The sequence below is a fragment of the Xenia sp. Carnegie-2017 genome, unplaced genomic scaffold, assembly GCF_021976095.1.
Source record: "Xenia sp. Carnegie-2017 unplaced genomic scaffold, XeniaSp_v1 HiC_scaffold_25, whole genome shotgun sequence".
NCBI lineage: Eukaryota > Metazoa > Cnidaria > Anthozoa > Malacalcyonacea > Xeniidae > Xenia > Xenia sp. Carnegie-2017.
In genome coordinates this window covers 3,885,376-3,911,887 of record NW_025813488.1, presented here as the reverse complement: position 1 = coordinate 3,911,887, position 26,512 = coordinate 3,885,376, and the positions used below count along the sequence as shown (strand labels likewise).

Genomic DNA, 26,512 nt, shown 5'->3' with positions numbered 1-26,512 from the left:
AAAATAACAAACTTCATTTACAGTGTGCTGTAGAATACTTTAACAGAGCTGTTCAATAATATAATTTCTTTTGACATAACAATCAATAAATTAAAACGGACAATCAAACAAATGAATGAATGCGTGTTGATTATCTCTATTTACATTACAAATGATCATACTCTCTAATTCTTGCGTGCTATAAAAAACATTCCAACCTTTCATCCTTGACTATATATAACTATATTGTATTGTTTCCTTGATGCTTCGTTATCAGTGCATCTAACAACCTCAAACGTGCTTTGATTTTCTTGAAAAATATAAACAACACTTTACTATTAAAACTGAAAATACGAATATGTCTTGCTAATTCACGAGCAGCAACAACAAATGAAATGACAACTAAATGAAATATTTCAATAAATTGAATAGCTCAATTATTCCGAAATTGTTCATTCAAGATATTAAACATAGATCTATTTTATGACAAAATATTTCAAACAAGACAAAATAATTCAGTTAAAGTAAATTTTCATTTTCATAAAGAATGAATAGCTTTAAGAGATATTTGTAATAAAAAACATAACAATTTAGTCAATCTAACCTTGTATTCCTCGTATGCTTCTTCATGTTTACCTCTATCATCTTTCTCGACTTTTCTAAACAATCAAAGCAGTAAAAATCTTAACAATGAGACAACATTATTTTCACATGATTTCAATCCAGATTCTACTCGAAAACTAACGACAAACCTGCCTGTTTTCTTTCTGAAGCTATCTTCAAATGTTTTGAGTTTTTTTCGAAGTCTTTTTTTACGTTTTAAGGCCGAAGCCTGCTGTTCCAATAGTTCTACACTTTGAGTGAAATAATGCAAAATTAGTTGAAGCAGTATAAAAACATTAAGAGTTTCGCACAAGTATTATGTTGCAAACTACAATTTTTCAAGTCAATGTAAAGAGTGGTGAAAGAACAACAGAGAACAATATTTTTTGCTATTTCTACGATATAAAAATAAATCACTTACATTGAAGCTTGATGTAAGATAGCATAAGGATCTTTCGAAGTGATAACTTGTTCACTATTATCATTACAATCTTCCTCTACCCCCTCTGATAAAACAGTTTCTAGCCCACTATTTTCACATTCATCAACACATACAGTCAGGGGGGAGATAGGTGATTCATCTTTGTCGATGTCGAGAAAATCCTATTTAAAACGTACAATTTTAAATTGAGTCTTGATTTGAACAAAATTAAATGTTTATATATCTCGTAATGACAGAAAATTTACAAACCTTGCTAGTCCTTGCTGGCAATGACATGACTAATCTTGACATGGAATCTGAACTATTACTACCTACGGTATCATCTAAAATGGAAAGTACACTCCAATAGATAAATGAAGGATATATTTGATGGAAGCCAAATTTTGTGCAATATTAATTTTAATCGTTGGCAACGTCACACACACAAAAATAAAATGTTTTGCTGTCTTAAAAACGCTGGTTACAACAATTATTAAAAAGAAAACTTCAGTCATGATTTAAAAAAGAGATGTTAAACATATGTTGAAATATACCTTCATAAACATATACTGCCTCGGCATTACTTGGTCTTTCCGGAGACATTTTCTTGCTACAGGCAATTTTTAAAAAAGTTATACAATACAAGGTTTTTTTCAAAACTTGTTAAGAGTTTAGAATATTGAAAATACAATTTTAGAATATTAATAATGTCATATAAAACATTTATACCTTTTGTCGGCTTCAATCGTCGTTTGGTTGCTTATTGATTCTGAAAGTTCCTTCTGCAATTATATAAATGATTTGAACAAAAATGAAGTTATCATTAAAGTGATACAACATCGGTGATATAACATACCAAATTATGATTAGCTATTTTTCTTTTGATAGACCTGTAGCGATCATATAACGGTTTCATTATATCTTTGTCGCGTTTAGTTTTCTAAAACAGACAGAAGAAGCATTGAGTTCCGTCATAACTAACTTTATAAGACTTCATGTGTTCTATTAACTTGAGAATAACATCATTCTCTAAATGCTTTCAATGCTGCTCGCATTAAATAACAAAATAATCAAATAGTAGATATATGAAAGTAATAGGACCCTTGACATTTATCACAACAAAAATTCCCCTCCCCCCCCCTACCAAACCTTTGCATACGAACAATTTATCAAATTGACAAATTCCATCAATGGTCAACATGTAAAAGTTAAGAAAGAAATACAATTCTTTCTTCAAGTTATTTTACACTTACAGGTCGACCAAATGAATTTTCATGTTGTAATAAAGCTTTTTGTACAACTAACTTCTCATCCTGTAGCTGATCACGATTCATTTCCTATAAATAAATCGACAATAAATAAAATGGTTCAATTGGTGCTGCGTGCACGTAAACATGTGAAAAATAGAAAAATAATTACATTTATATTTTCAGGACGACCGTTCATAACCCTTTTATCTTTCAATTTCTTTAGAGCTTTGTCTAAAGATTGTTCCACTGTGACTGGAAGTGTTGTCAATAAGGACTCAAGTGGTTCATCACCCAAGACTATAAGAGAAACTTTACTCATCATTCAACTGATCTAAAAGTACGTTAGACTATAAAATTTTTATATTGAAAGAGCAAACAGTAGTTAAATAAATATATTTATAATAATTCCATTTGTATAAAGAGGTCAACTATATATAAAACAAGTTAAAAATACCTTGGACCATTGATGAATTTTCCAGGGTAACATCAACAGACGTTTTTTCTAAAAGTAAATAATATGGTATGAGGAATAAATACAACGTGAAAATAGACAGTAAAACGAAAGAGAGGATTCAAACCTTGGCCTCGTTTTTCTTTCATTTCTAAAAACAGCAAAAGAACGATAGCTTTGGTCTAATGTACAAATCAGACTTAAAACAAACTGAGGTTTTACAAGATTTAATTTCCATTTAGAAGCTTTGCACGTTAAGAGCAACTAAATATGCTGCAGAAACTCCAATATATTTTAGCCATTATACCTTGAATCAACTTCTGCGTTCGATATAATTCAGTCAAGTACTTTTTAATGGGCACTTTGTCTTGAGCTTGAGTTGGCTGAAATTCCAGAAACAACGTATGGTAAAATTCCAAAAACAACGTATGGTAAAATTCCAAAAACAACGTATGGTAAAATTCCAAAAACAATGTATGGTAAAATTCCAGAAACAACGTATGGTAAAATTCCAAAAACAACGTATGGTAAAATTCCAAAAACAACGTATGGTAAAATTCCAGAAACAACGTATGGTAAAATTCCAGAAACAACGTATGGTAAAATTCAACTTGAATAGAAAAAAAAGCAAATCAGCATTTTAAAGAGGTTAGAACTACACATCAACAGAAGGACAGAGAGACTAACAGACAGATAGATACAGATTTCATAACAAACCTTGTAGCCATTTTCTTTCTCAAAATTCTCTTCAAAATCTTTGATTTTTTTCTTTAATGCTAAAGTACAATATGTCACAAATTAAACCGTGTCTTTTCAAATCTTGCTTGTTAAGGATAAACAACTTACATTTTAAACGTTTGCCAAGTTCTTTCATAGATGAGTCCCCCTTTGATGAAGTACTTTATCCAAAAAAGAAATTAGAAAAATTTCTATAATTGATTGAAATTATTGTCATAAAACGATAATGATTACTTACGTTTTGTCCGCGTAAAGGTTCTCTTGTTTATCAAGATGAGATGAATGATTTTCTGGAAAATATCTGCGAAGATAAATAGTTCAATATAATCAAAGAAAATCTAATAATGACGTCATGTCGAACCACACAAATTCAACATTATCATGCAACATCATCATTAAAAACTTTGTGCCGTGGTGTACTTCATTCATGTAAACAGTACCATAAAACAAACTTTAAGTAAAATAAGATAGCAATGTTACCCTCGAATGTCTAAAGTAGCTCTTCTTGATCGAGGAGAAATCATTGCATCATCAAAAAGCAATGCTCCACTAAGGACAATTGTAAAGAATAACGATATAAAAAATATTTTAAAGAACAATATTTAGTCTACTGAAGGTTATAACTACCTGTCATATCTTTCTCGTGGTGATATCATCGGATCATCTGTATAAAAAACTTATTATTAATAACACGATCATTGAAGATTTTTATAAAAACATACGTGCAACGTACAGTTTTGATTTACTTCAATAACAATACAGTTTTGATTTACTTCGAGATGATAAAAATGATCGTTTACGCACCTTCCACTCCTTGACCAATCTTGTACAGGTCAAGCGGTGGAACAACTGGGTCATGTTCCTATAATAAAATTTGCAAAAATTATTGATAACCAGTCTGTTCTAAGGATTAAATATTGGACGCAATATACCCAAAATGAAATATAGAAAATATCATATATACGTACATCATTATTCAGCCTTATATGAAGTCCTTCCCCGGGGGGTGAGTCAGTCGGAATACTACTGCCTTCGCTGTCAAGCTACGTAATAAAAAAGTAATCATCGCAACAGTTAGTTATATTCTAAGTACTAAAAATAAAGTGGTTACTTCACGGAAAGATACCTCGGAATCTCTTTCAACCAATGATTTATTGGCAACTTCAGCAGCAGGTCGGTTTGCCTTTCTTCGCTAAATGGGTATAAATACAATCAGCTGTATTTGGTTGTTGATAAAACAGAAATATCATTAATTAAGTACACTTGATTGAGTATACACTAAAATTTTACAGAGCTGGAGGCCTTAATAACCCTTTGACTAAACACAGATAGAAAGTAAAAATTTCTAACCTCCAGTTTAGAGACAATAGCTAGTGACAAAGAGTTGCTTGGAGATAAATTTGGTCTTGGAGGTGGACTAGGAGGCTTGCGTGGTAATTGCTGAAAAAATAAAACACATTTTATGCCATGATGCATGAAGGATAAAATAAAGAACAAAAAATTCATCACCTTCAATTCTGTTTTTATCTCTGGATCAGATTGTTTGAAATCGATCCTCTTGATTTTTCTGTTTATGTAAAGTTTAATTTATATTTATAAATACATAAGTATATATTATATTGCAAGCAACAATACGATGTTCAAGAACAATATTTAACATATATATATATATATACATAATTGGCAACAACAATAAGAATACAAAACAAACGTCAAGACGAGTTTCTACTATATTCCGTACCTCTTGATTAGAGATGGTGGTCTCCTTTTTTGGGGTGGGGGTGCTCTGTCTCTTGTCAACTGAACGAAAATTAATTGATAATGAAACACATTTTACCATGCGATGTTTTTTGTTAAAACTTACACAGAACAACACTAAAGGCGATCCCACATTTTACCATGCGATGTTTTTTGTTAAAACTTACACAGAACAACACTAAAGGCGATCCCAAAAAAGCAAGATCCATATTTTCTTGCTTTAAAATTCGCTCCTCGTCTGTAGCAGCAGCAGCAGCAGCCTAAAATAGTTCAAGAAAACTTATTTACAATGGTAATAAAGATGATGAATAAAATCAAGAATTCCTCTTGGAGTAATTTATTTTTGATTTTTGCCTATGCGACGTTTTTGAATTATATTCTGAGTTAGAAAAGTTATAATTCATTAAAAACCTACAACTTTAATCGTTAAAGGTTCACGATTCTTGATGTCGTATATCTTTGAACGTTGTTTTGGGGATCTTGAAATACGAACTTCATTTTCTTGATATGACTTTTGTTTGTTAACGTTTAAAGTTTCTTGTTTTGAATCTATAAAATGGTAGATTTCAAAATCATTGGTGGAAATATTTCAATAGTAAATGTGTCAACGATATACACCTTCTATTGAAGTTTTCGCGCTCTCTTGGGAAGATTTAGAACCTCGTCTTTTCTTTCGTTTCTGAGGCTTTGTGATGACATCATCAAGGGAGAGCAATTCTGGTATTTTAATCGGTACACGAGGAGCTGTATATGAAACACAGTCAAAATGAATAGGTATAAAATTGCAGAACTATTGATGATTTACAAAAAAAATAGGATATGTAAACATGCTTATTTACGCATGTTTATATTAAATTTTTTTATCTGGTTTATTTTTTATGAAATACCTTCCTCACAAGGAGAGTCCCATTTATCTGATTCCTAAAAATAAATAATAGACAATAATCGACATTAACAATAAATTTTAAAAAACGGTTATGTATTGTTATTTTAATATAAACATTAGCAGAAAGACAGTTCTGCGCTACTTGCATTAATAATATTTGAGAATAACGTACCTCACTTGTTGAAGTTAAATTATTGCCAAACAAATGTTCGTTAATGCTTTCCTGTATGGTTCTTTCCATATATCTAGATAATAATCCCAATAACAATCACCATAACATACTTCATTTAAATATACCAAGTAAAAAACAAGGATAGAATGGGATATTCGTGTGAACATACATGTACATTATATTACACTTGCATAATGCCATTAATTTCTACATAATTCTAGTGCTTACACTTTTCTTGAAGATGGTAAAGAGTCCAACTTCGCCGAGAATAATTCACTGATAAAAAAAACCCATAAAAAATGAAGCACATAAAGTATAATGGACATGAAATTGAAGTGTCCCGTACATATTTGTAAAATTACGAAACTCACTTGTCAGGTTTATGCCAACTTGGTGAATTTGAGCGTATGTAAGGTTCGACTTCGTCCAATGAAGGATCTAATCTAAAAAAAATGAACGTAAATTCCTTCCATTGATAAATGAAGAAAAAATATTAATCATTATCAATTACTTATTACCTACGAGTATATGAACTTACATTGAACAAGAAAGGATTGATTCTTTTTGAGATTTGTTAACAGAAGCATAAATATGAGAATCGTCATATTGTGAACGAGGAGAAACGAGCGCAATATGATTATCATCATCAAAACGATATTCAGCATAATGAGGTATGGTTTCTGAAGGTTCCAATGATACAGGCTGAAAAGTACGTAAGATCACTTGTTATGATACTATCCGTGACCTTCATATCACAGATTGTCATTAAAATACATCCTCCTCCTTACTACCACTTAAACACACGTCATCAAAAGATTATATCATTAGGCATTGTAAAGAGTGTTCTTCTCTTTCTCTGTTGTTCATTCATCACTACCTACACTGACACACGTTATCTTAGTTTATATTTTAGGTAGTATAAAGATTGTTCTTGTTCTCTGTTGTTCATTCATCACTACCTACACTGACACACGTTATCTTAGTTTATATTTTAGGTAGTGTAAAGATTTCTTGTTCTCTGTTGTTCATTCATCACTACCTACACTGACACACGTTATCTTAGTTTATATTTTAGATAGTGTAAAGACTGTTCTTGTTCTCTGTTGTTCATTCATCACTACCTACATTGACACACGTTATCTTAGTTTATATTTTAGGTAGTATAAAGATTGTTCTTGTTCTCTGTTGTTCATTCATCACTACCTACACTGACACACGTTATCTTAGTTTATATTTTAGATAGTGTAAAGACTGTTCTTGTTCTCTGTTGTTCATTCATCACTACCTAAATTGACACACGTTATCTTAGTTCATATTTTAGGTAGTGTAAAGACTGTTCTTTTCTCTGTTGTTCATTCATCACTACCTACACTGACACACGTTATCTTAGTTTATATTTTAGATAGTGTAAAGACTGTTCTCTTTCACTGTTGTTCATTCATCACTACCTACGTTGACACACTTTATCTTAGTTTATATTTTAGGTAAGTAATAAAAAGAGTTCATTCTTCGTTCATTCTTCAACCACGTTGCGATTTGGTCAATGAAAAAAATGCTTGCCTCCTTTTCTTTTAAACTTTTATGTCTCTGAATAGCAATCGGCAAGGTTTGACTTTTCATAGAACTGTTTTCGCTGCCAATAAATAATAAATAAGTGAATAAATTTGGAAAAGTTAAGAAGTTCAAAACCAAACTAGGTAATACACTTACTCCGCTTCTTCGACTTGAATCAAATTCCTCACTGATGGAGATTTTTCATCGTCGTTCTGAAAAAAAAAAGTAAAAAGTGTAAAAAAAATGGTTTACACACTTCAATAGTTATTTCTCACTCAGAGTGTAATGTAACATTGCAATGTCACGAGTACATACGTATAATTGTGATAAATCCGGGAACACCAATATCATTACCTTAAATATAAGGTCATATTCATCAATAAACATTTGAACTATGCAATTTGTAACGGCCTGTTCGCGAAATCCTTCCAGTCCATCGACACAACGAAACATGTTGGGTGAAAATACGATAGACAGAGCTTTTGCGTTCATTTTGTTCGTATCTGAAAACAAATTATAATGCTCAAAATGACATAATGAATGATGTTTGTGCGTCATACACGTTTTATTACCAAAAAGGAAAGAATCATTTGGGAATAAGAGAATTTAAGGCTTACTAGGAAGAGAAAATGTCGTAATGATTTGTTATGTATAGTCAATTAAGATGTAATCTTTATGGTGAATTCCTCACCTTCATAAAGGGACACAAGAACAAGAAAACGACATAGAAATTTTAACAATTTTCGACGAGAATTGGGCAGTTCAGAAACAAGGTTTCTACAGAAAAATGAGGACGATAATTGATCACTGACATGAGCATTTGGAAATAAAAATGTGAAGGTATTAAAATATTCATAAATACTATTTTAAAGATAAAATAACAAACCTCATTCGACTGCAGCATACATCCTTCTCTGAATAAAATTCTATATTAAATAAAAAACATTATTATTAAGATTTTTGAACACATTCCATCACCTCATACATTCTAAATTTTACAAAAAGTATGAAAAGTTTCTTCATTGCTTTCTTAACATCATCAAAATGTGGAAAAAATGTTTTTTTGTGTGTCATACTGTCATAGGAAATTAAAGTAGCCTATTTTTATGATGATAAAGAATTAAGACACAGGAAAATATTGAATGCATAAATGCTACTTATTTTTTATGTACCTTTATGAACTTGCAGAAATGCTTTCTTGAAATGTTTAGGAATCAAAGGTTGTGGTAATTCTCTCTGAATATAAAGAAAATAATAACCATACAGTAAGTATAATCATTAATTCAAATTTCTTGTACTACACAAGCTATAAATACAAACCAAGAACATTTTCATTAAACCAGCAACAGACATAACATCACCAGTATTTTCCAAGTCTGCATCACCAGCTAAACAATTATCAAGAAAACTACTTACATTAAAACAATAAGAATTTACAATGATGATTTTTTGTTATCAGTATACATTTATCAAATTCAGCTTTCAATTTTTCCATGATTTTTGAATTTCCATTGACACGAAAGATTCCCTCTTGTTTCATACCTTTGAAAATAACAATGATAACAATGACAATATACTGAAATGTTGACATACTGCTTTATTTTAGTGCGTCATAAACTAATATTGAGGTGGAGGAAGATGGAAATATATTCCACAACATTAGGATGAAACTGAAAAGGTGCTGAGAAGCAGAGGGTCAAGAAGGGGAGGGTTAAGAAGGAGAGGGGATAAGAAGGGGAGGGACTGAGAAGGAAAGGGGTTATGAAGGGAAGGGGACAAGAAGGAGGTCAAGGGGGCATATTTTTCTGTGTCCCCAACCTATGGTCTCCAATATGAGAGAAGACTTAAAATTAAGCTTTTTCATCTTAATTTTACATTCCTATAAAGTATTTTATTTTCCCGCTACCCGAGCAGGACACAGCGGAGAAAGGTGACCACCATAAAGTATTTTATTTTATGCAGTCACAAATATTGAAAATGATAACTTCACAGCTTTGTTTGATGGATAATAATTATCTCAAAAAGAGCACAACATTACGTAGCTTTCATATTTCTCACCATAGCATGTGATGTACTCTGTTATTCGCTCAAGAACATAAGGTATCTCAGCATCATCATAATTTCTTTGAATTAACTCATCAAGAGGCACACCAAACGTCTTTGTAATGTTTGGGTTGGTAGTTCCTAGTAAAAACATAATAATTGCAGCTAGTTAGCTTTATCCTGCTAATGTTTCAAAGTTTGTTTGAAAGTTTATGTATTGGTTTATTCTGCTAATGTTTAAGTTTATGAAATTTAATGAATCATACATTTGTTTATGGTATCTTTGCAAAGAGACTGATTGCTTAAACGATTTCATGTTTGCATGCATGCTTCATTGCAAGTAAATATCTCACACACATGCTCATCTTGGTACTCATATTTCCTTTTGACCTTCTTCAAACTGTACTATTTTAAAAGCGTTTACACATTGTTCTCAGTTCTCAAAGGGAAAGGAGACAGGAAACCCTAATCTTCCCAAACAATGTAGGAATGTTATAAAAATAATACACAACTGGCCTTAAGTTAAATTTTTTGTTGCTTTTATCTACAACAAATTTGGTCATCATCAATAACAATGCCCCAATGTCAAATAGATGCCAAATTAATATTCCTATTGAAAGCCTTGATGTCATATGAACTTTACAACAAATAAGTAATCCTTTGAACAAACGTCATAAGATTAAATGGAAAAAAGAGGCAAAGTAATAGCAACACATAATGATGCAAAAAGAAACAATAAATTTGTGAGAAACAAAGTCTACCATCATGTTTACGTCGACTGAGTGGTGACCACATGATCTTCTTCATTTTGGCCATTTGTTCTTCAAGGGTACCTCTTGTTGAACTGGTTGAGTATTCCTTAATAAGACAGAAATGCAACACACGTTGAAATAAAATGTATTACTTTTAAATAGATCATGATAACACATTTTAGCATGTTGTAATATGTTAAAATTTAAAATTTACACCAATAAATATCAATACAAAACTTCTCTCTTCAAAATATCATAGGGTTGGCTCTCCTTATAACAAAACCAAATGTCTCTTCAGAGAAATATGTGATGTAATTATGCTTCATTGACACAGAGCTGGCTTTCCATTTACAATGCAAGGGAATTTATATCAAATTTTTTTAAGACACTTACAGATTTCTGCAATTTCTCCACAGAATTATTGGAACTTCGCAAATATTTCATCACCTCATCTTTTGGGTCACAACATTTTTATTCTTGAGTTAAATTTTATCAGCTTCTCTCTCAATCGACTCTTTCATCAGGTTAGGTACAGCTTTTTCTTTAGTTAATGACGCACAGTCTTAAGAAAAGCAAAAAAACACGAAAGTTTGACCTATTGTCGCTCAGTAAATTTCATACCAGCACAACACAATAATAGTCATGGAAGTCTGTAAAAGTATTGCTTAAGATATTTAACTGTTTTAGCACCTTTCAGCATTTAAATGTTATTCAATAACTAAGTATGTTTAATCAGTAAGGTAATGTGAATATCATAATTAAATTGTTTTTATTGTCTATATTGATGACTTAGTTTCAATACAGCTTGTCTTTTAAGGTATTTACTACCAAGTTTGTACTTTTAACGCAACAGCTCAATTTCAAAGCTCATCCGTTCTTTAAAGTGATATATTTATTGTACAAAAAAACAAAAACATTATTAAAAGTGCTCAGGTGTATTGAAGAAGGCAAACATCGTAGACTCCACATGCATGAAACGTAAGTATTTACAAGTACCCATTTCCTGTATTTCAAATGCAAAAATTCAAAATATAGCCAAAAACAGACTTTCGTTGATATTTTGTTAGAAAACAACATTTTTTTACCAAAAGCACTCATAATGAGCATGAAAGTAAAACTATAATAATATACAAAATCGAAACTTCAAGAAAAATATAATCAAATGTCGTTAGAAATAAAAAATCCAATACATGTAGAAAACACGTCCTACATATAAATAATATCTTTGTACTTAAACGTGTATTGGATATTGTATTCAATACCTTATTAAAAGATTATACAATATAAAGATAATGATGAAATTTATATTGACGTTTATTTATACCTCAGTAATAATACATCAACTTTGTTATAAACTGAAGTATCTATAACTCAGCAACTGGAATTTTGAATCCAAAGCATTCTTACTTTGTTGGTAATACAAAAATACTCTCCTCAATTCGTACACAAAACGAGTCAAAAGAAATTTCAGTACAATACCTGAGCAAGAACTTTGCTTCGTACGATAGAAGTAAATACACAACAAAAAAAGTGGTTTGATTTAAGGATTTTAGTAATATGACAACTCAAATGTCGCTAGGTAAATGACAACTGGTCCTTTACATCAATATAAAGATGTTTCCAATACTTTACAACTTACAACACGACCTGCAGATGAAGCAACGAAAGATTGTATCCTGGAGTAATGAATGTCAAAAAATAGCGTAGGAACTAATGAAATTTAGTAAGTTAATAAATGTAAACAAACCTTTCGCTTTAACGTTGTCAGCCATTATATTTCTAAGTACTCCAACAACAGGTAGCAAGAATTAGCCTCTCATATCGTTGAACGATATCACGTGACATTTTGTAAGATAGACGATTGGATGATATTCTTCACATTTACTAACTTTGAATATATTGTGATCAATGAGTATAAATAATCGTATTTTACAACCCAAATGTCAACTATAGATACATACCAGATGGATAAAGACAAAATGGCAATGGTACAAATTTAGTGATGAAATGGATGAAGTTTTCCTGGATATTTTTTCCCATGAGGTTTGAAAAACCACAAATTCGTTGCTTTACCCTTTTGTTCCGAAGGTCATTTTTGAAGTGCGCTAAACTTGAAGAAATAGGATTTACAGTAATCTAGGATTTATAACTTTTTGAATGTAGAAAAGAGGAGTCATGACGAAATATGATGAAAATATATTTTACAGCAATAGCCATGAAAAATTCTTTTTTTCACAAAAATCCATTGAAGTTGACATAAACTTTATGTTTATCTTTTCTTTTTTTTGCTTTTGTTCTACGCCGCAGTTTCTTCTCTGATTCTTCTGTAACAACAACAATTTTTCCCTTGATTGCATCGTTTTTAATCCTTCGCTTTATTTCAGCCTTTTCACTTGAGCTTAAGCTCTTCGCCACAAAAGAATGAGTCTCCGTCAAGTTTTCCTGAAACAAAAGACATTTCTAAAATAATTTTCCATTTTTCAGGAAACATGTGTTCTAAGATAAAACAATGGCCAAGTGCTAAAGGACAAAGGAGACTACTTATAAAGAACATAATGCAATTTTAAACAAATACTTTTGGCAACAGATAGATCTATGAGGTCTACATAATTCCCTGCAGACATAAAATGAACAATAATTCTGGTGTTTAATTCTAGATATATACGTATATATATATATATATACTGAGTTCATTCATCCATATTAATAAATGATTATTCTCTTACATGGTGAGTTTCTGTGTTACTTTTACACATTTTTTTCGCGCCTTTTTTCTTGTTAGCAAACAACAATTCATCTTCAGCAAAGGTAACCAAATCATTCCTCTTTCGTTTCTTATTATTTCTTCCGTTCAGGAGACCAAAATCTTATAAAATTATTTGTGAAAGGGTTATTATAAAACCAATAATGACAAAACTCTCCAACAATGCAAATATAAATACATCTAAGTACCTCTATCGTTACAAGCATTCATTTTATTGCTAGCATCTTCATCGTCGTCCACAATCATTATCGTTTCAATAAATTTACTTTTATTTCTTTGGGGAGAATGTTTCGTTTCATCATTTCGTTCCAAAACAAATTTCTTGTTTGTCTTCGATTTTCTTATCGGCGTATTTTTTAACTGCATTTCTATTTCGTTGCTGTTTCTGTTTACATTTCTTGAAACGAACTTACTTGTAAATTGATCATATTTAACAACATATGGATAGGACGAATCAGTGAACCCCTTTTTTCCTTCAATGCACTCCTATCAAAAATCAACATTTTACATGAGAAAAAGCTTGTTCGAAATTAGCCAACGATAGTCAGCAATCCAATTGACTTACGTGACCAAGATGACCCTCTTCTCCACAATTATAACAGAAAATGTTGTTATGTTTGAGGGGATTTCCACTTGCACGAACCATTTCTCCTTGAGCAATCTGGATAAACAACTCACATTGCATTATTCAAGGATGACAACAGTTTAAAGATACAGCACTAAGCATGTACATACAGTGTAGTGATACTGTCGCCAACGATCTGGACAAAACTATCAGAGCAAAAAAAAACAATTTAAGGGCGTAAAAAAATGATTTGAAGATAGTACAAAGAAATGGAAGAAAAAAACCACAATTGTAATTAAAATCGTACGTCTTCAAAATGACCAAATGCATGACATCTATTGCAAGTGCTATGGCCATTCCTACGAGGTCTAGGACATTTTTTAATTTTATGTCCAGGCTTCCGGCAGTTATAGCATACATCCTTATTACATGCCTTTACGTGGTGTCCAGTCTCCCCGCACAGCCAACACACGATTTCTTTCTAAAATAATAACTCTTTAGAGCATTATCTTAGCAACAAATAGCTACAACGTGTGATAAGGAAATTTGGAAAGTACTTTTGACTGAGTGACTTCCAATGTCCTGTGAGTTTTTTTATTCCAATTGAAAAAACGGACGTAGGTATGCTTCTTTGTACGAAACGGCTGAAAAAACAAAATTCAAATGTTACATATATCAATATTGCTGGTGGTAGGAATACTCATTTTAGATTCCTCTTACATAAAAGCTTTGTCCAAGTCACAAAGCTCACTTATAAATAACAAATTGTCCTTGTTCTCTGTTGTTCATTCATCACTACCTACACTGACACACGTTATCTCAGTTTATATTTTAGGTAGTGTAAAGAATGTTCTTGTTCTCTGTTGTTCATTCATCACTACCTACACTGACACATGTTATCTTAGTTTATATTTTAGGTAGTGTAAAGACTGTTTTTGTTCTCTGTTCTTCATTCATCACTACCTACACTGACACACGTTATCTTAGTTTATATTTTAGGTAGTGTAAAGAATGTTTTTGTTCTTTATTGTTCATTCATCACTACCTACACTGACACACGTTATCTCAGTTTATATTTTAGGTAGTGTAAAAACTGTTTTGCTCACCATTAATTTGTTGTCGTACTTATACTTACAATCAAATCAATATCTAAAATCTTCCACTCTTCACTGTTTGATGAATATTTAGTTTTAACATTATTTCTTTCCTTTGCATTCAGTAAATCAGGAACATCAAAACACAGCTATAAAACAACAAATAAACTAATAAACATATTTTTCTTAACATATTTATGGAGAGTATATGAGTTTACAAACTTTATTGGCATGCTCATTCTTTTGATTGTCATTTGTAAAGATGAATTCAACTTCTATAAATAGATAAAAGAATGAAAAAGATTTGACGGTTGTTAGAGCAAAAGGAATGTACAGGACACAGAGAAATGTACAGGAGACATGGGGAATGTACAGGACACACAGAGAAATGTACATGAGACATGGGGAATGTACAGGACACACAGAGGAATGTACAGGAGACATGGGGAATGTACAGGACACACAGAGGAATGTACAGGAGACATGTGGAATGTACAGGACACACAGAGGAATGTACAGGAGACATGGGGAATGTACAGGACACACAGAGAAATGTACAGGAGACATGGGGAATGTACAGGACACAGAGAGGAATGTACAGGAGACATGGGGAATGTACAGGACACTTGAAAGAATGCCAATAGTAAATGTCAATGTACGTTTGTGTTGTTTAAAATAATTTGCCTTGCAATCAATGCATAGGATTTTTTAACACATCGTTACATGCCAAAATTGGGTACTTATATAAAATTTTTATTATAATAATTAAGATCTCTAAGATACATGGATATCCAATCAAAAAAAACTACCTTTGATATCTTCATCATTATTTTTTTCCACCAATGAAGAGGCAAAATGTACATTTTGATACAGCTCTGCTTCCACATCACTGTCAATGTTTTCATCACTAAAATTTGTCACCAAAATAAAAAGTAAATAGCTTAGAAAAAAAGGAGCTATGGTAAATGTCTTGGTTATCACATGAACAACAAAAATATTGAAACCCAGTCTTCCCTATATAGTGAAGATATTGTCACTGTACCTTGAATGAAATTAATAATAAAACATTTCATGTGTTTTGATCAACACTTTTAAACTTTTTTTCATATATTAAAACAGCTCAAAAGTGAAGTTAAATTTGTTCTCAATATTAATGATGAAAATCATGGTGTTCAGCACTGCCAGTAGTCGATGAGTTGTAATTTAAGAATGGCTCAGGTTAAAACGTTTGAGTGGTTTTATGAGAGGTTTTGCCATTACAACACAAAATTTTATTCATTGTCAACCAACAATGTTTATTAAAGCTAATGAAAACTTTCCACAAGAACATTACCTTCCAAGAGAAAAAGTGTCCTTATAAAGTTCATCCTCAAAAGCTCTTTGAAATTCCACATCTCTACAATCCTCAAAGTCATTCATACTTTCTAGAGTTGTGAAAAAAAAACAATATACCATGGTTCCTAAATGCTTCTTGCGAGTTGCCATGCCATGATAAATAAAACAAACTCATACTGTACTGTCACATTTTAATAGTTCTTTGTAGACTAAATGTTGATGTATAATATAAAGTTAAATAAAACAGAGAACTTTGAATTACTTACCTTAGAAAACGATTAAGTATACTGAATGTCATGAGAAAAATCCTTTCTTCTTTTTAAAATTGTGCAAAAAAGGGAAACAGCCACGTGTTAAAATAATTTTTTTCATGAACAAGCGTCATTCACAAAGATAGCTTTAAAAAATGAGTCTTGCTTTACTCACCATCTAAATCGTCAATTTTCTTGCAGGTTATAGCCACGTATACATGTATTGGATTAATTTTGTTGGTAAATATGAAATATTTTCACTTCCATATAAAATTTTAATATAATTTTATGCGCCTTGGAAAAGTTGTTTGCGGAAATTAAATACAAATTTACTACCATCTAGCGCAAAATCCATCGAGCAGAAATGCAGTACTTAGGTCAGCGGTTTTAGTGTAAATATTGATAGCATCTAGCGCTTTGTAAATCTTTCTTCCGAAGGTAAATCTTCTTTTTGAGTCCAGAAATCATTAGAAATGGACGATGTTTTGGAGCTTGATGTACATGAAAATGAATTTGATAAAGAAATCTCTGTAAGAACAAAACAATCGAGGAAAGATGATACACAGAAGTCCACCGTCATGCCTGATTTTGATTCTAGAGATTTTTTGAGTTTAGAAGAAGCTAAACAAAAACTGCTAAAAAGTTTGGATGAAAATGATTTGAATAATGACGCAATGCAGTGTTCCAGAGGCTCTGTTAAATCTCGTTTGGGTATCCGACATGAAAACGTTGAATTTATGGATTTTTGTGATGAAACCAGTGAAGCTTCCAAAACAGACAACACTAAAGATTTTGAAAATAGTAAGATTTGAAATGTTTTAATAAATATCTTAAATAAAGCGTCTTATTATAAACGTTTCTCTTATTATTGTTATGTTTGGTGGTAGAAAATGGTAGAAAAAACAGCGTTCAAAGAAGACCAAATATAAAAAATCTCTGCAGACGTTTGAAGGTTCGATTGTACGACAATCCAGTAAAAATTGGAAAAGAAATAGCTGAACGACTTGAAGAAGTATGTTATCTTTTGAAACAAAATATTTTGCCTATACTTAATACAAATAACCAAAATTAAGACAGTAAGATATTAAGTACATTGGGATAGTGTTTAAAATATATTGTTTAATCCTAGTTTATGCTCTTTTAAGCAAAAGTTATCGTTGATCATTGAAACTGTCAAAATGATTGGTGCAAAGAAAACTGTTGAACTCTTTAACGAGACAAAACGGATTCAACTAAATGGAGGAATGAGAACCAGCAATGGAGAAAGAAGGTGCTTAAACATTAAAGAAAAGAAACCAATAAAATTTTGTATTTATTTATTCATCTTTTCTTCCTTTAGGCGAACAAGTGGAGGAGTTTTTCTGACATTGTTGAAGTCTAGTAACTATGTAACTGAAGAACAAATTAAACAAATATTTAAGGAAGATGTTTCAAAGAGCAAAGAAGCATTAAAACGTAAGAAGGTTGCCTATAATAAACGGAAAAAATTGAAACAAGAAAAACTGCTGGAACAACAACAAAAAGACAAAACAAAATGTATTAATGAAACTTTGATGAAAAATGAGAACACTTTGAAAGATGTCTCTGTCAATGGTTTGTTTGACTCAAATAGCATGCAAATTGATACTAAGGATGATGATACTTAATGTAAGTGATGCTATTGTTGTGTCTTTGAGTTGATAAAATTATGGTTAAGTGACTGACACCAACAACAATTTGCTAGTATATATGATTTCAAACGGTATTGAAATTGTTATCATCGATTTCCAGAGTTATATTTTTAAAAACAACATAGCTACTGACGTGTAAATAATTGTATGTACAAAAATAAATTTAAACTACACATATTATTTTTATTATACAGGTTTTAATTTAAATGATGGCTTTGTGCAATAATTATATTTAATGTACTATTCATTTCTTAATATGGGCATTTTTTCAAAAATGCTTATATATATGTAGAAGTATCCCTTTAAAATACAGATTGAATTTTCTACATGTGAAATCGTACAATTTACATCGTAAAACCTACATTATTTATTATGATTTTATTAATGTCGATATCAAATTGTTCATAATCATTTATACCATTAAACAATATAAATCTTTGTGATATTTAAGATATAAAATTGTTAATAATTTTATCTACCGTCACAAACGTCGTTTTGATGTAAACCATTGAAGTTTAAAACCACGATAACTTCTCGAAGCGTCGCTGTGAAACTTGATCAAGAAGCGGTTTGTGAATGCTGTAATTGTACCTAAAATTCAAACATTAACACCCATACAATCTTCATAATTTCTGGTAATTTTCTAAAAGATAGCGAAGCTTCAACATTCAATGCATAAAACTTTTCTACATTTTTTTATGTTTAACATAAGAAAATTATTATTTGTTTGTGGCTTGTTGTGCTTTACTTTATGTTATTTTATTGATTTGCCTTACAGTTACAAGTAACAAATACCAAAGTTACAACAGTTATATAAATATAACAGATACAAAAGTTATAAGAAATACAACAGTAACAATAGTTATAACAAATACAACAGTTATAACAAATACAACAGTAACAATAGTTATAACAAATACAACAGTTATAACAAATCAAACAGATACAACATTTACAACTGATACAGCAGTTATAACAAATACAACAGTAACAATAGTTATAACAAATACAACAGTTATAACAAATCCAACAGAAAGAACATTTACAACTGATGCAGCAGTTACTATACCTACATGTCTTTCCAAGCAAATGATTACTGAAGTGGTTTATATCAATGTGAAGCCAATAAATTGTTCATAATAAGCTAGCCGTTAAACCAAATACCTGGATTCTTATCGCCACAGAAAGATCGTTTTGGCGATTGTAGACTGCCACCGTCATAGACTTCAAGTCGATCGTAAGAACATTTGCTATGTTTTTCCAATTTGAAATCTTGAAACCTTATTTGCAAAAGACGATTTATAGGAACGATTATCAACCATGAGCAGTCTTTATTATTTGGATACAGTTGTGGATATAGTGGTGATTTTATACTTCCAGAATTTCCCGTAAGTTCATGATGACATTGCACTGTAATGAGAAAAAAAATGAAAAATTTGACGCGTGGATTTTTATTGATCGGATTTTACAACAATTCACAAAAATTTCACCTTCATTTGTCGATTTTTTTGACATCCATTTAACTCTAAATCCACCTATTTTCAAACGGTCGCTTGTTTTCAATTGCAGCAAAACTGCATTTCCCGATGAGTTTATGGTGACCAGAGAGTTGGAATTTTCACAGAACAATTTTAAGACAAAAGCTCGATCATTATTGCCGTCTCGCACGATTAAATGATCAGAGACACAACGTGATTTCTTTCCTGATCAAATTAAAAAAAATAAATAATTAGATTCACAGAGGGAAAGCCAAAGACGAAAGCTAGATTATTTTAATTTGATTTTGTTATCACTTCTTATCCGTTTGTCATGAAGATCCAATTATACAATCCTCTCATAAAGACATTACAACATTTACAGCAGTACAGGCTTAATGTCTAATTTAAACTTTAAATTACTTTTTAAACAATATTATCTTTAAACTGTCATTCATAGAAATCTAAAGAGAAATATGATTTCTTGTTCATACGAGTTGCGTATATAGCTAATATACCTTTCAGTCGTATATATGAAAATTTTAGTTCGATATTTTGTCCTTTAGCCACTCTGATCAGCCATTGACAACGCTTGTTCTGAGGATAGTTTGGAAACGCAGGTGACGTTAATTCTCCCGTTGGTGTCGTTAAAACTTTATTATTACATACTGAGACAACAAAAAATACACACATAAGATTGCAAAATTGAAGTTATACAATGTAAAAAAAAGTGTATAAGTCAACATGTTGAAACGTGAATGCAAGACTTACAATCTTTGCAGACAGAATTACGACATGTTCTATTTTCCACGTTGGTTCCGTTACAATTTTGTCCACCCAAGGAAGGGATGGGCTGATTACACTGTCTTAATCTTCTTTGATAACCCTGACCACACAATTTACTACAATTACTCCATTTTGACCATTCACTCCATCCTCCATGAATTGGTATTGGTTTACGTGTAGTATTGTTTTTCTTGGGAATAGCAGCCGTCACTAGAAACATGTTATTGTCAATTATTTATCATCAAAAAAGAAATATTGGTTAGTTATGTCTGCGGTTTTCTCAGTCATTTCTGTTGTAAGAGGAAAGTATGTTAAATAGTTTTGTGGTCTACAGGAAATGTTAAATAGTTTTATGGTCTACAGGAAATGTTAAATAGTTTTGTGGTCTACAGGAAATGTTAAATAGTTTTGTAAATGTGGATGATGTAAAAAGACGTAAAAGCCAATATCAAAAAGTAAACAATGACTTTTAACAATCAATATCTGAATATGGTTTTTTTTTAACTCATGGTTTAATAACTTACATTTTAATTTCGATCCACAAAGATAATTATTATTCCATCCTTCGCGACCGTTCTTGGCAAACCATTTGACACAAGACAGTCCGTCAATTGATCCAGAATGAGACCAAAAAAATCTATAAAGTTAAAAGTCATGTTTAAATAAATTTCTGGGAGTTTGAAAGCAATAGAAAATAGATATAAACATAAATGTGTTTTATTTGCATACGTGTAGTTTGAATCAAGAGGTAAGCAAAGATAATTATTTTTCCATCCTTGAGTGGAAAGTGGTTCATTAATATTTATACATCTCATATCACGTTGAGCACCAAAGGTTGACCACTTCATATTAATTCTTTTCTTTCTCCCCGACGAGCAAAAGAAATAATTCCTCCACGTTGAATCACTTAATCCGTTGGTGATACGAAGACAATTGTGTTCATACGGTGTACGATGAAAATACTTAAACATAAAATCTTCTGGCCATTTTGGAAATTCTAAAAACAAAAAAATTGTATGGTAGCCATTTGCTTTCAGTTGACATGATTTGATTGAAAGAATATTATGTTGAAATCCAAATGAAATTTAATCTTGGAAAAAGATCAGACATAGAGTTATGTAATTTTCCATAGAAAAAAATATTTCTTTATTTAGACTTTCGACAAGCAAACATTGTTGAAACTAGTTTATAAGATATTATTTTTCTAAATTTTAAACCTGAAAATGCATATTTCGTTACCTGTACATTTCTGCACATTACAAAATCTTCTTTTGTAATTTTTTCCACTGCAAGATACACCATAATTTCTTGGGATAGGATTTCTACAAAATCTTCTTTGTTCCTGATAACCACCACCACATAATCTGTTGCATTTTGTCCACGGTGACCAAGATGTCCATCCTCCATTGATTGCTAAAGAATTTTAAACATTTAGCAAATCCCTTAGAAATGACCAATATTCTTTTATAAAAATTAGATAAAATAAAATTTTGTAAAATAGCAAAAAGGCAAAATGATCATTAAACTTACGTCCATCAATGAATTTGGCGCATAAAAAAGACCGGTTGCTATTGGTCCATTCTAAACATCTAAGGTTCTTTATCGTTCCATTTTTTGACCAATAAAATTCATAAGGAAAGTTGCTTCCAACACAAAAATAGTTATCATTCCAAACCCTGCATAAAAAAAATATATTTAAAATCTTCATAAACATCCAACAATGTGACAATAAATATGTAGTTTCGTTTAACGAAAATCAACTACGTAACCATACTTTTCATATTTTCACAATTTGCTTCAGTAAGTAGTAAATTATGTAGCGAGCATCTGACTGCAAATAATAATCCAATAAAGTGTCACATTTTAAAAATGATTACCTTTTTTCTCCATTTGGATCCGTAATTTGAGTACATATTAAGTCATTTAATCTTCCACTGTAGCTCCATTTAATTCCAGACTTTCTTTTTGTTTTTTTATGACAAAGCCAAACAGACGAAAATTGCGGATCGTTTGGTTCGTCTAAGAACACACAGTGTCTTCCTTTAATGTTCGATGCCGAAAATTGAAAGTCCTCAGGAAATCTTGCAAACTTTCTCCGTTTTGCTATAAACAAAATTGATTTTCCTAACTGAATGCATTTGATGTGACGTAATTCATGAGCTGCGTACGTGACGTAATTCATGAGCAACGTACGTCAATCACAAAGTTTATTCCTATAGACGAAGGACATTTTGTGTCCATGTCAACCACTCGACTATAGTTTTTCTTACCTTTACAATTGTAGACAAGATTTGTCTGTTTTACGTCCAATGAACTAAGGTGTGTATTTCCAAATTGACTAATGCCATTTCTAGCTCTAGCCACAATTGTTGCTTTTCTGTTGTTGCTGAAGGCGTATTTACCATAGTGCATTATAGATTGGAAATCATATCTCACTTTTCGGCTGTCAATTCTGTACGTGCTGTATCTATCAAACGCATACCTAAAGTCTGGAAAAGACAGCATGTTAAAGCTCAGGAGTAATACATTTTCTTCTCTCGTAACTATAAATATGTATGTGTGTTTGTGTGTGTTGATAATTGATTCAGTACTAATTAGTTCATTACATTCAAGAAAAACATAGCTAGAAATAATCTCTTTTTCATTTAGCATACCAAAGAAAACACATTAAATTTAACTACGGTAAAACCTCTACTTACGAACACCACCCGTAATTGGACACTAGGTCACATAAGAGAACACCACCGGTAATTGGACACGAGTTGTAAGCGGATATTAGGTCTAGGTTGTGGTTAAAACTGTGTCCGCTGACGAAAGGTTTGAATGTACTCCAAATATATATTATATAATTCTAAATTTTCTCCCGTTATAACTATCATGTTTTATAAATATATTATGAGACGAGATTAAAAGTTAACTCAACTCACTTGGAATAATGTTGTTCCACATAATATCAACATATTTACTTCGATCAGGACGGTTTTGCTCATGCCAGAAGCCAACAACATGTCCTAATTCGTGTATGATAACACCAGTGTCTGAACAGCCCCGACCAAGTGAAACATATTGACGTCCGCCTTTTCTTCCTACATCTGCATTGCAACTAAAGTTTCCATGTACGTATTTTAATAAACAGAAAAGTCATTCTTGCAAAGACACAAATATCACTTATTATTGCCATAAATTGATACTAAAGTATATGAAACTCGTTCAATTATGTCGACGTTTTGGTGTATTTCTTTGAAAGGTCATTGGTGAAAGAATAATGGCTCATGAATGACATATTCATTATCACAGACTATGTAATAAATCAATGTTTCTATTTTTTAAGACAAAACAATAATTTCCATGAACTTACCCAATTCCATGTGTGAAGACAACATAATCTCGATCTGTAGTTTTCTTTTGCGAAACTTTATACAAGTATATTTTCTCCATTCTTTCATGGCACGTTGTAAATTAGCTTTAAACAGTGGACGATTTACTGTTGTAAAAGAGATTATGATCGTTTGCAAATTCTTGAACAAATAAAATAAAGTAAATTTCAAGTGTGAATTTAGACAGGTAAGACATTTTATCGTAATATTATTGCGATGATGAAAGTGTGATATAATATATTTTACAGCATGTTAAGCTTATCAGTAAAGAACAGAGTGATAGAGAATTTATGTTTTTTTAGAAGTGTATTGTTTTCACGCTAAGTAAACACCGAGCAATTTACACACAGAGAAACTAAATCATCACGGATCAAGAATTTCATCTTCACGTGTAAAATGAAATTTTATATTTACGAGAAAACAGAATCTTTCAATTAATGACGCAAAACAGAAAATGACAATCACAAACAGTTTGTCTGATGACGATTTTCTCCGATTTTTTTTTTACTTTCAGACCTAAAAAAAATATCATGCGGAAAATCTTATGTAGGTGGTGGCGCTAGAGGCAAATAGGAGACAAAAATGTATTTTTTGGTTGGAAAGACTGTAATGTGTCTGTGTACAATTTTATCGTTTAAAATCAGCAACATACAGTGGACCAATAAGTTTATTACTGGACAAAAGTGAGATGGAAAATCTGAGGGGGCAAACTGAAAGCAGACAACAAAACGGAGGGGTGCCCCCTAACACTGTCACCATTTTCTACAAATGCTAAAACATCTATTTCTACATCTATATTCATATTTGTTTCTTTTCAAAAATTTTACTAAAGTTAATGAAAAAATCTTTGTATACTTACAAATGCTGTTTTCGATGATGTAAGGTACAACACCTCTCTCCCAAAGTTTCCTCTCGTCCCGTGCGGCAGCATTGAGTGCACCAGACGGTGCATCACTTCGAAATGGAGGAAGGCGAATATCGAACTTATCGACGTTCATTAACTTCTCTAAAAATTTTGAAAGATAAAATGATAAATCTGTGGAGTTTTTCTTAGTTTTTTTTTACTTTAATACTTTTAAAGAAAAACATTTAAAAGTTAAGTTAAAACTTCATTCATACATAAAGTTAAAACTTCATTCATACATAAAGTTAAAACTTAATTCATACATTAAGTTAAAACTTCATTCATACATAATGATACTTCAGTACCGTGCAGGTGTACAGCTTAAAATCATAACTGTAACTAAAATTAGGAAAAATCGTACACAATGACCAAAAAATACATGGATTCACTTGGTATATTATATAAATTTGTGAATTCATGTAAAGTAAAGAAAAGCAACAGGCATCTTAACACGTAGCTGTTGTTAAGTGTTTGTTGAGCGTTTATTGAGCGTGAAATATCAAGTAATTCACAACACGAATGATTTTATTTCGGCAAGATAATGTTGTTTAAAGCAAAACAAAACATGAAGCATTATTTACATGCTTTATGAATGGAATATCATATGACAACGTGAAACATAAATTTATTCACTATCTCTACGTAGGTTATAATTCTTTACCGAAAATTCAATATTATAAAAATATAAAATGAACGGTAATATACACGTTTATTGGAAGTAAGAAAAACGCAAAATTAAATCAAATACCTTTCCCCATATTTGCTAAAATAATACGATCCATTGCCATTAGACGCTGTTGTGATCTTACGTTAGATAAATGCAACGTGATAAGGACTAAATATCCGAGCATTCTGCATACTAAACAATCATTCATTTTGAACACTAATGCCGATATTTAAGTTCCCAAAGCACAAATGTAATTCACGCAAAACAATGGTACATTTATACAAAAATTTATCAACAAACCACGGCTTCAATGACGCATATTATCAGCTATGCATCAATGGCATTACATAAATTGCGATTTTATGCCTATTATAGTCGCAGTTATCCGTTAGCACTTCGTCATTCTGTAATATGATATTACAAAGCTGTGAATAATAGACTGAACAATAGAAGGAATGGATTATTATACAACTTTGGGAAGGGAAATGAAGAAGTGGTAGAACTATCTAGTAAAATGTCGTTCTAGTTTAAGTTTTATTTTCGTAACAAGATGAAATGAATAAGAGATCTTTTAGATGAACACCCAGTTTGAAATGATACTGACATGATACTAATCTTATTACAACCATGGGTGATTATATTTTATTAATATATTTTAGATTTAAAAACTAAACTATTCTCATAAATAAAAACAATGCAGAAGAACTTAGTTTTTTATTAATTTGTGGTTAGCACAATCCGAAATACCAAGAGTTACTGCGGTTTTAAAACTTGAAATTTTCACGTTATTTGCATTTGCGTTTCAATTTGATGGTTATGTGTTATATACATGCTTTGAGAAATAAAGCAATAGGGAACACGTCATCCAAGATTATGTCTTTTGAACAAAGTCTTTTGTCAAATAATGCTAGCTACATCTATTTTCAAAGTGTTGAAAAACTTTGCGACAATTCTCGAATGGTCAAGACGCACCAACAATGGCTAATTAGATTTTTAATTTAAGACGGGCGTGTTTAA

At 31.2% G+C, this 26,512-nt stretch overlaps 4 protein-coding genes and 4 long non-coding RNA genes across 10 annotated transcripts; 5 read left to right on the top strand and 3 right to left on the bottom strand.

Moving 5' to 3' along the window:
* Positions 1 to 16: 16 nt before the first annotated feature.
* LOC124452718 (protein FAM13B-like) lies at positions 17 to 12,706 on the bottom strand. The gene is made up of 46 exons (XM_047003314.1): positions 12,569 to 12,706; positions 12,355 to 12,495; positions 12,087 to 12,254; positions 11,001 to 11,169; positions 10,617 to 10,713; positions 9,871 to 9,996; positions 9,277 to 9,354; positions 9,133 to 9,200; positions 8,985 to 9,048; positions 8,699 to 8,738; positions 8,504 to 8,589; positions 8,167 to 8,315; positions 7,969 to 8,024; positions 7,819 to 7,891; positions 6,797 to 6,960; positions 6,630 to 6,701; positions 6,487 to 6,534; positions 6,259 to 6,331; positions 6,088 to 6,121; positions 5,819 to 5,944; positions 5,616 to 5,752; positions 5,368 to 5,460; positions 5,184 to 5,242; positions 4,952 to 5,009; positions 4,793 to 4,882; positions 4,569 to 4,634; positions 4,411 to 4,485; positions 4,247 to 4,304; positions 4,070 to 4,106; positions 3,923 to 3,991; positions 3,681 to 3,743; positions 3,551 to 3,603; positions 3,422 to 3,480; positions 3,012 to 3,087; positions 2,832 to 2,855; positions 2,708 to 2,755; positions 2,423 to 2,550; positions 2,257 to 2,340; positions 1,860 to 1,943; positions 1,733 to 1,785; positions 1,558 to 1,613; positions 1,274 to 1,347; positions 1,004 to 1,185; positions 732 to 833; positions 584 to 638; positions 17 to 289 (listed from the first exon to the last, which is right to left on the bottom strand). Exons 4-46 carry the CDS (start codon positions 11,049 to 11,051, stop codon positions 221 to 223), a joined length of 3,357 nt encoding a protein of 1,118 aa, XP_046859270.1. The 5' UTR covers positions 11,052 to 11,169; positions 12,087 to 12,254; positions 12,355 to 12,495; positions 12,569 to 12,706; the 3' UTR covers positions 17 to 220.
* Positions 8,492 to 10,145, top strand: LOC124452730. The gene is made up of 3 exons (XR_006950855.1): positions 8,492 to 8,652; positions 9,024 to 9,077; positions 9,419 to 10,145. It is a non-coding gene; the product is annotated as an uncharacterized LOC124452730 (long non-coding RNA).
* Positions 12,552 to 13,332, top strand: LOC124452731. Its single transcript, XR_006950856.1, has 2 exons — positions 12,552 to 12,650; positions 13,092 to 13,332. It is a non-coding gene; the product is annotated as an uncharacterized LOC124452731 (long non-coding RNA).
* Positions 12,788 to 16,907, bottom strand: LOC124452722 (zinc finger CCHC domain-containing protein 7-like). Of its 3 annotated transcripts, none has more exons than XM_047003318.1 (13): positions 16,792 to 16,907; positions 16,632 to 16,680; positions 16,364 to 16,454; positions 15,840 to 15,937; positions 15,253 to 15,305; positions 15,072 to 15,179; positions 14,494 to 14,580; positions 14,244 to 14,417; positions 14,107 to 14,142; positions 13,937 to 14,032; positions 13,560 to 13,857; positions 13,334 to 13,473; positions 12,788 to 13,049 (listed from the first exon to the last, which is right to left on the bottom strand). In XM_047003318.1, the coding sequence occupies exons 3-13, from the start codon at positions 16,447 to 16,449 to the stop codon at positions 12,840 to 12,842; spliced, it is 1,386 nt and encodes a 461-aa protein (XP_046859274.1). In that variant the 5' UTR covers positions 16,450 to 16,454; positions 16,632 to 16,680; positions 16,792 to 16,907; the 3' UTR covers positions 12,788 to 12,839. The 3 variants fall into 3 exon arrangements, with proteins under 3 accessions (XP_046859274.1, XP_046859275.1, XP_046859276.1); XM_047003319.1 differs by having other exon boundaries at positions 16,632 to 16,677; XM_047003320.1 differs by having other exon boundaries at positions 14,370 to 14,417; positions 16,792 to 16,906.
* LOC124452728 lies at positions 14,445 to 16,112 on the top strand. The gene is made up of 2 exons (XR_006950854.1): positions 14,445 to 14,557; positions 15,316 to 16,112. It is a non-coding gene; the product is annotated as an uncharacterized LOC124452728 (long non-coding RNA).
* Positions 16,819 to 18,463, top strand: LOC124452725 (phosphorylated adapter RNA export protein-like). Its single transcript, XM_047003325.1, has 4 exons — positions 16,819 to 17,417; positions 17,504 to 17,628; positions 17,762 to 17,886; positions 17,956 to 18,463. Exons 1-4 carry the CDS (start codon positions 17,090 to 17,092, stop codon positions 18,260 to 18,262), a joined length of 885 nt encoding a protein of 294 aa, XP_046859281.1. The 5' UTR covers positions 16,819 to 17,089; the 3' UTR covers positions 18,263 to 18,463.
* LOC124452720 (tolloid-like protein 1) lies at positions 18,361 to 25,856 on the bottom strand. Its single transcript, XM_047003316.1, is given in 16 exon segments — positions 18,361 to 18,877; positions 19,451 to 19,696; positions 19,777 to 19,989; positions 20,280 to 20,429; positions 20,533 to 20,757; positions 21,072 to 21,184; positions 21,277 to 21,544; positions 21,787 to 21,960; positions 22,078 to 22,223; positions 22,425 to 22,650; positions 22,818 to 23,036; positions 23,475 to 23,650; positions 23,906 to 23,943; positions 23,946 to 24,031; positions 24,784 to 24,930; positions 25,577 to 25,856. Coding segments are annotated over 16 exon segments (2,664 nt in total). The 5' UTR covers positions 25,704 to 25,856; the 3' UTR covers positions 18,361 to 18,767.
* On the top strand, positions 23,594 to 24,095 carry LOC124452727. The gene is made up of 2 exons (XR_006950853.1): positions 23,594 to 23,663; positions 23,879 to 24,095. It is a non-coding gene; the product is annotated as an uncharacterized LOC124452727 (long non-coding RNA).
* Positions 25,857 to 26,512: the final 656 nt, after the last annotated feature.

What these genes read in the sequence shown, in the direction of transcription:
- LOC124452725 (XM_047003325.1), top strand. Translation starts at nt 17,090, where the DNA reads ATGGACGATGTTTTGGAGCTTGATGTACATGAAAATGAATTTGATAAA. An exon ending in TAGCTGAACGACTTGAAGAA is followed by an intron (nt 17,629 to 17,761) that starts GTATGTTATCTT and finishes TGCTCTTTTAAG; the next exon opens with CAAAAGTTATCGTTGATCAT. An exon ending in ACCAGCAATGGAGAAAGAAG is followed by an intron (nt 17,887 to 17,955) that starts GTGCTTAAACAT and finishes TTCTTCCTTTAG; the next exon opens with GCGAACAAGTGGAGGAGTTT.
- LOC124452722 (XM_047003318.1), bottom strand. Translation starts at nt 16,449, where the DNA reads ATGAATGACTTTGAGGATTGTAGAGATGTGGAATTTCAAAGAGCTTTT. An exon ending in AAGAGGGTCATCTTGGTCAC is followed by an intron (nt 13,858 to 13,936) that starts GTAAGTCAATTG and finishes GATTTTTGATAG; the next exon opens with GAGTGCATTGAAGGAAAAAA. An exon ending in GAATGCTTGTAACGATAGAG is followed by an intron (nt 13,474 to 13,559) that starts GTACTTAGATGT and finishes TAATTTTATAAG; the next exon opens with ATTTTGGTCTCCTGAACGGA.
- LOC124452718 (XM_047003314.1), bottom strand. Translation starts at nt 11,051, where the DNA reads ATGAAATATTTGCGAAGTTCCAATAATTCTGTGGAGAAATTGCAGAAA. An exon ending in ATATAAGGCTGAATAATGAT is followed by an intron (nt 4,305 to 4,410) that starts GTACGTATATAT and finishes ATTTTATTATAG; the next exon opens with GAACATGACCCAGTTGTTCC. An exon ending in TGCCAGCAAGGACTAGCAAG is followed by an intron (nt 1,186 to 1,273) that starts GTTTGTAAATTT and finishes CGTTTTAAATAG; the next exon opens with GATTTTCTCGACATCGACAA.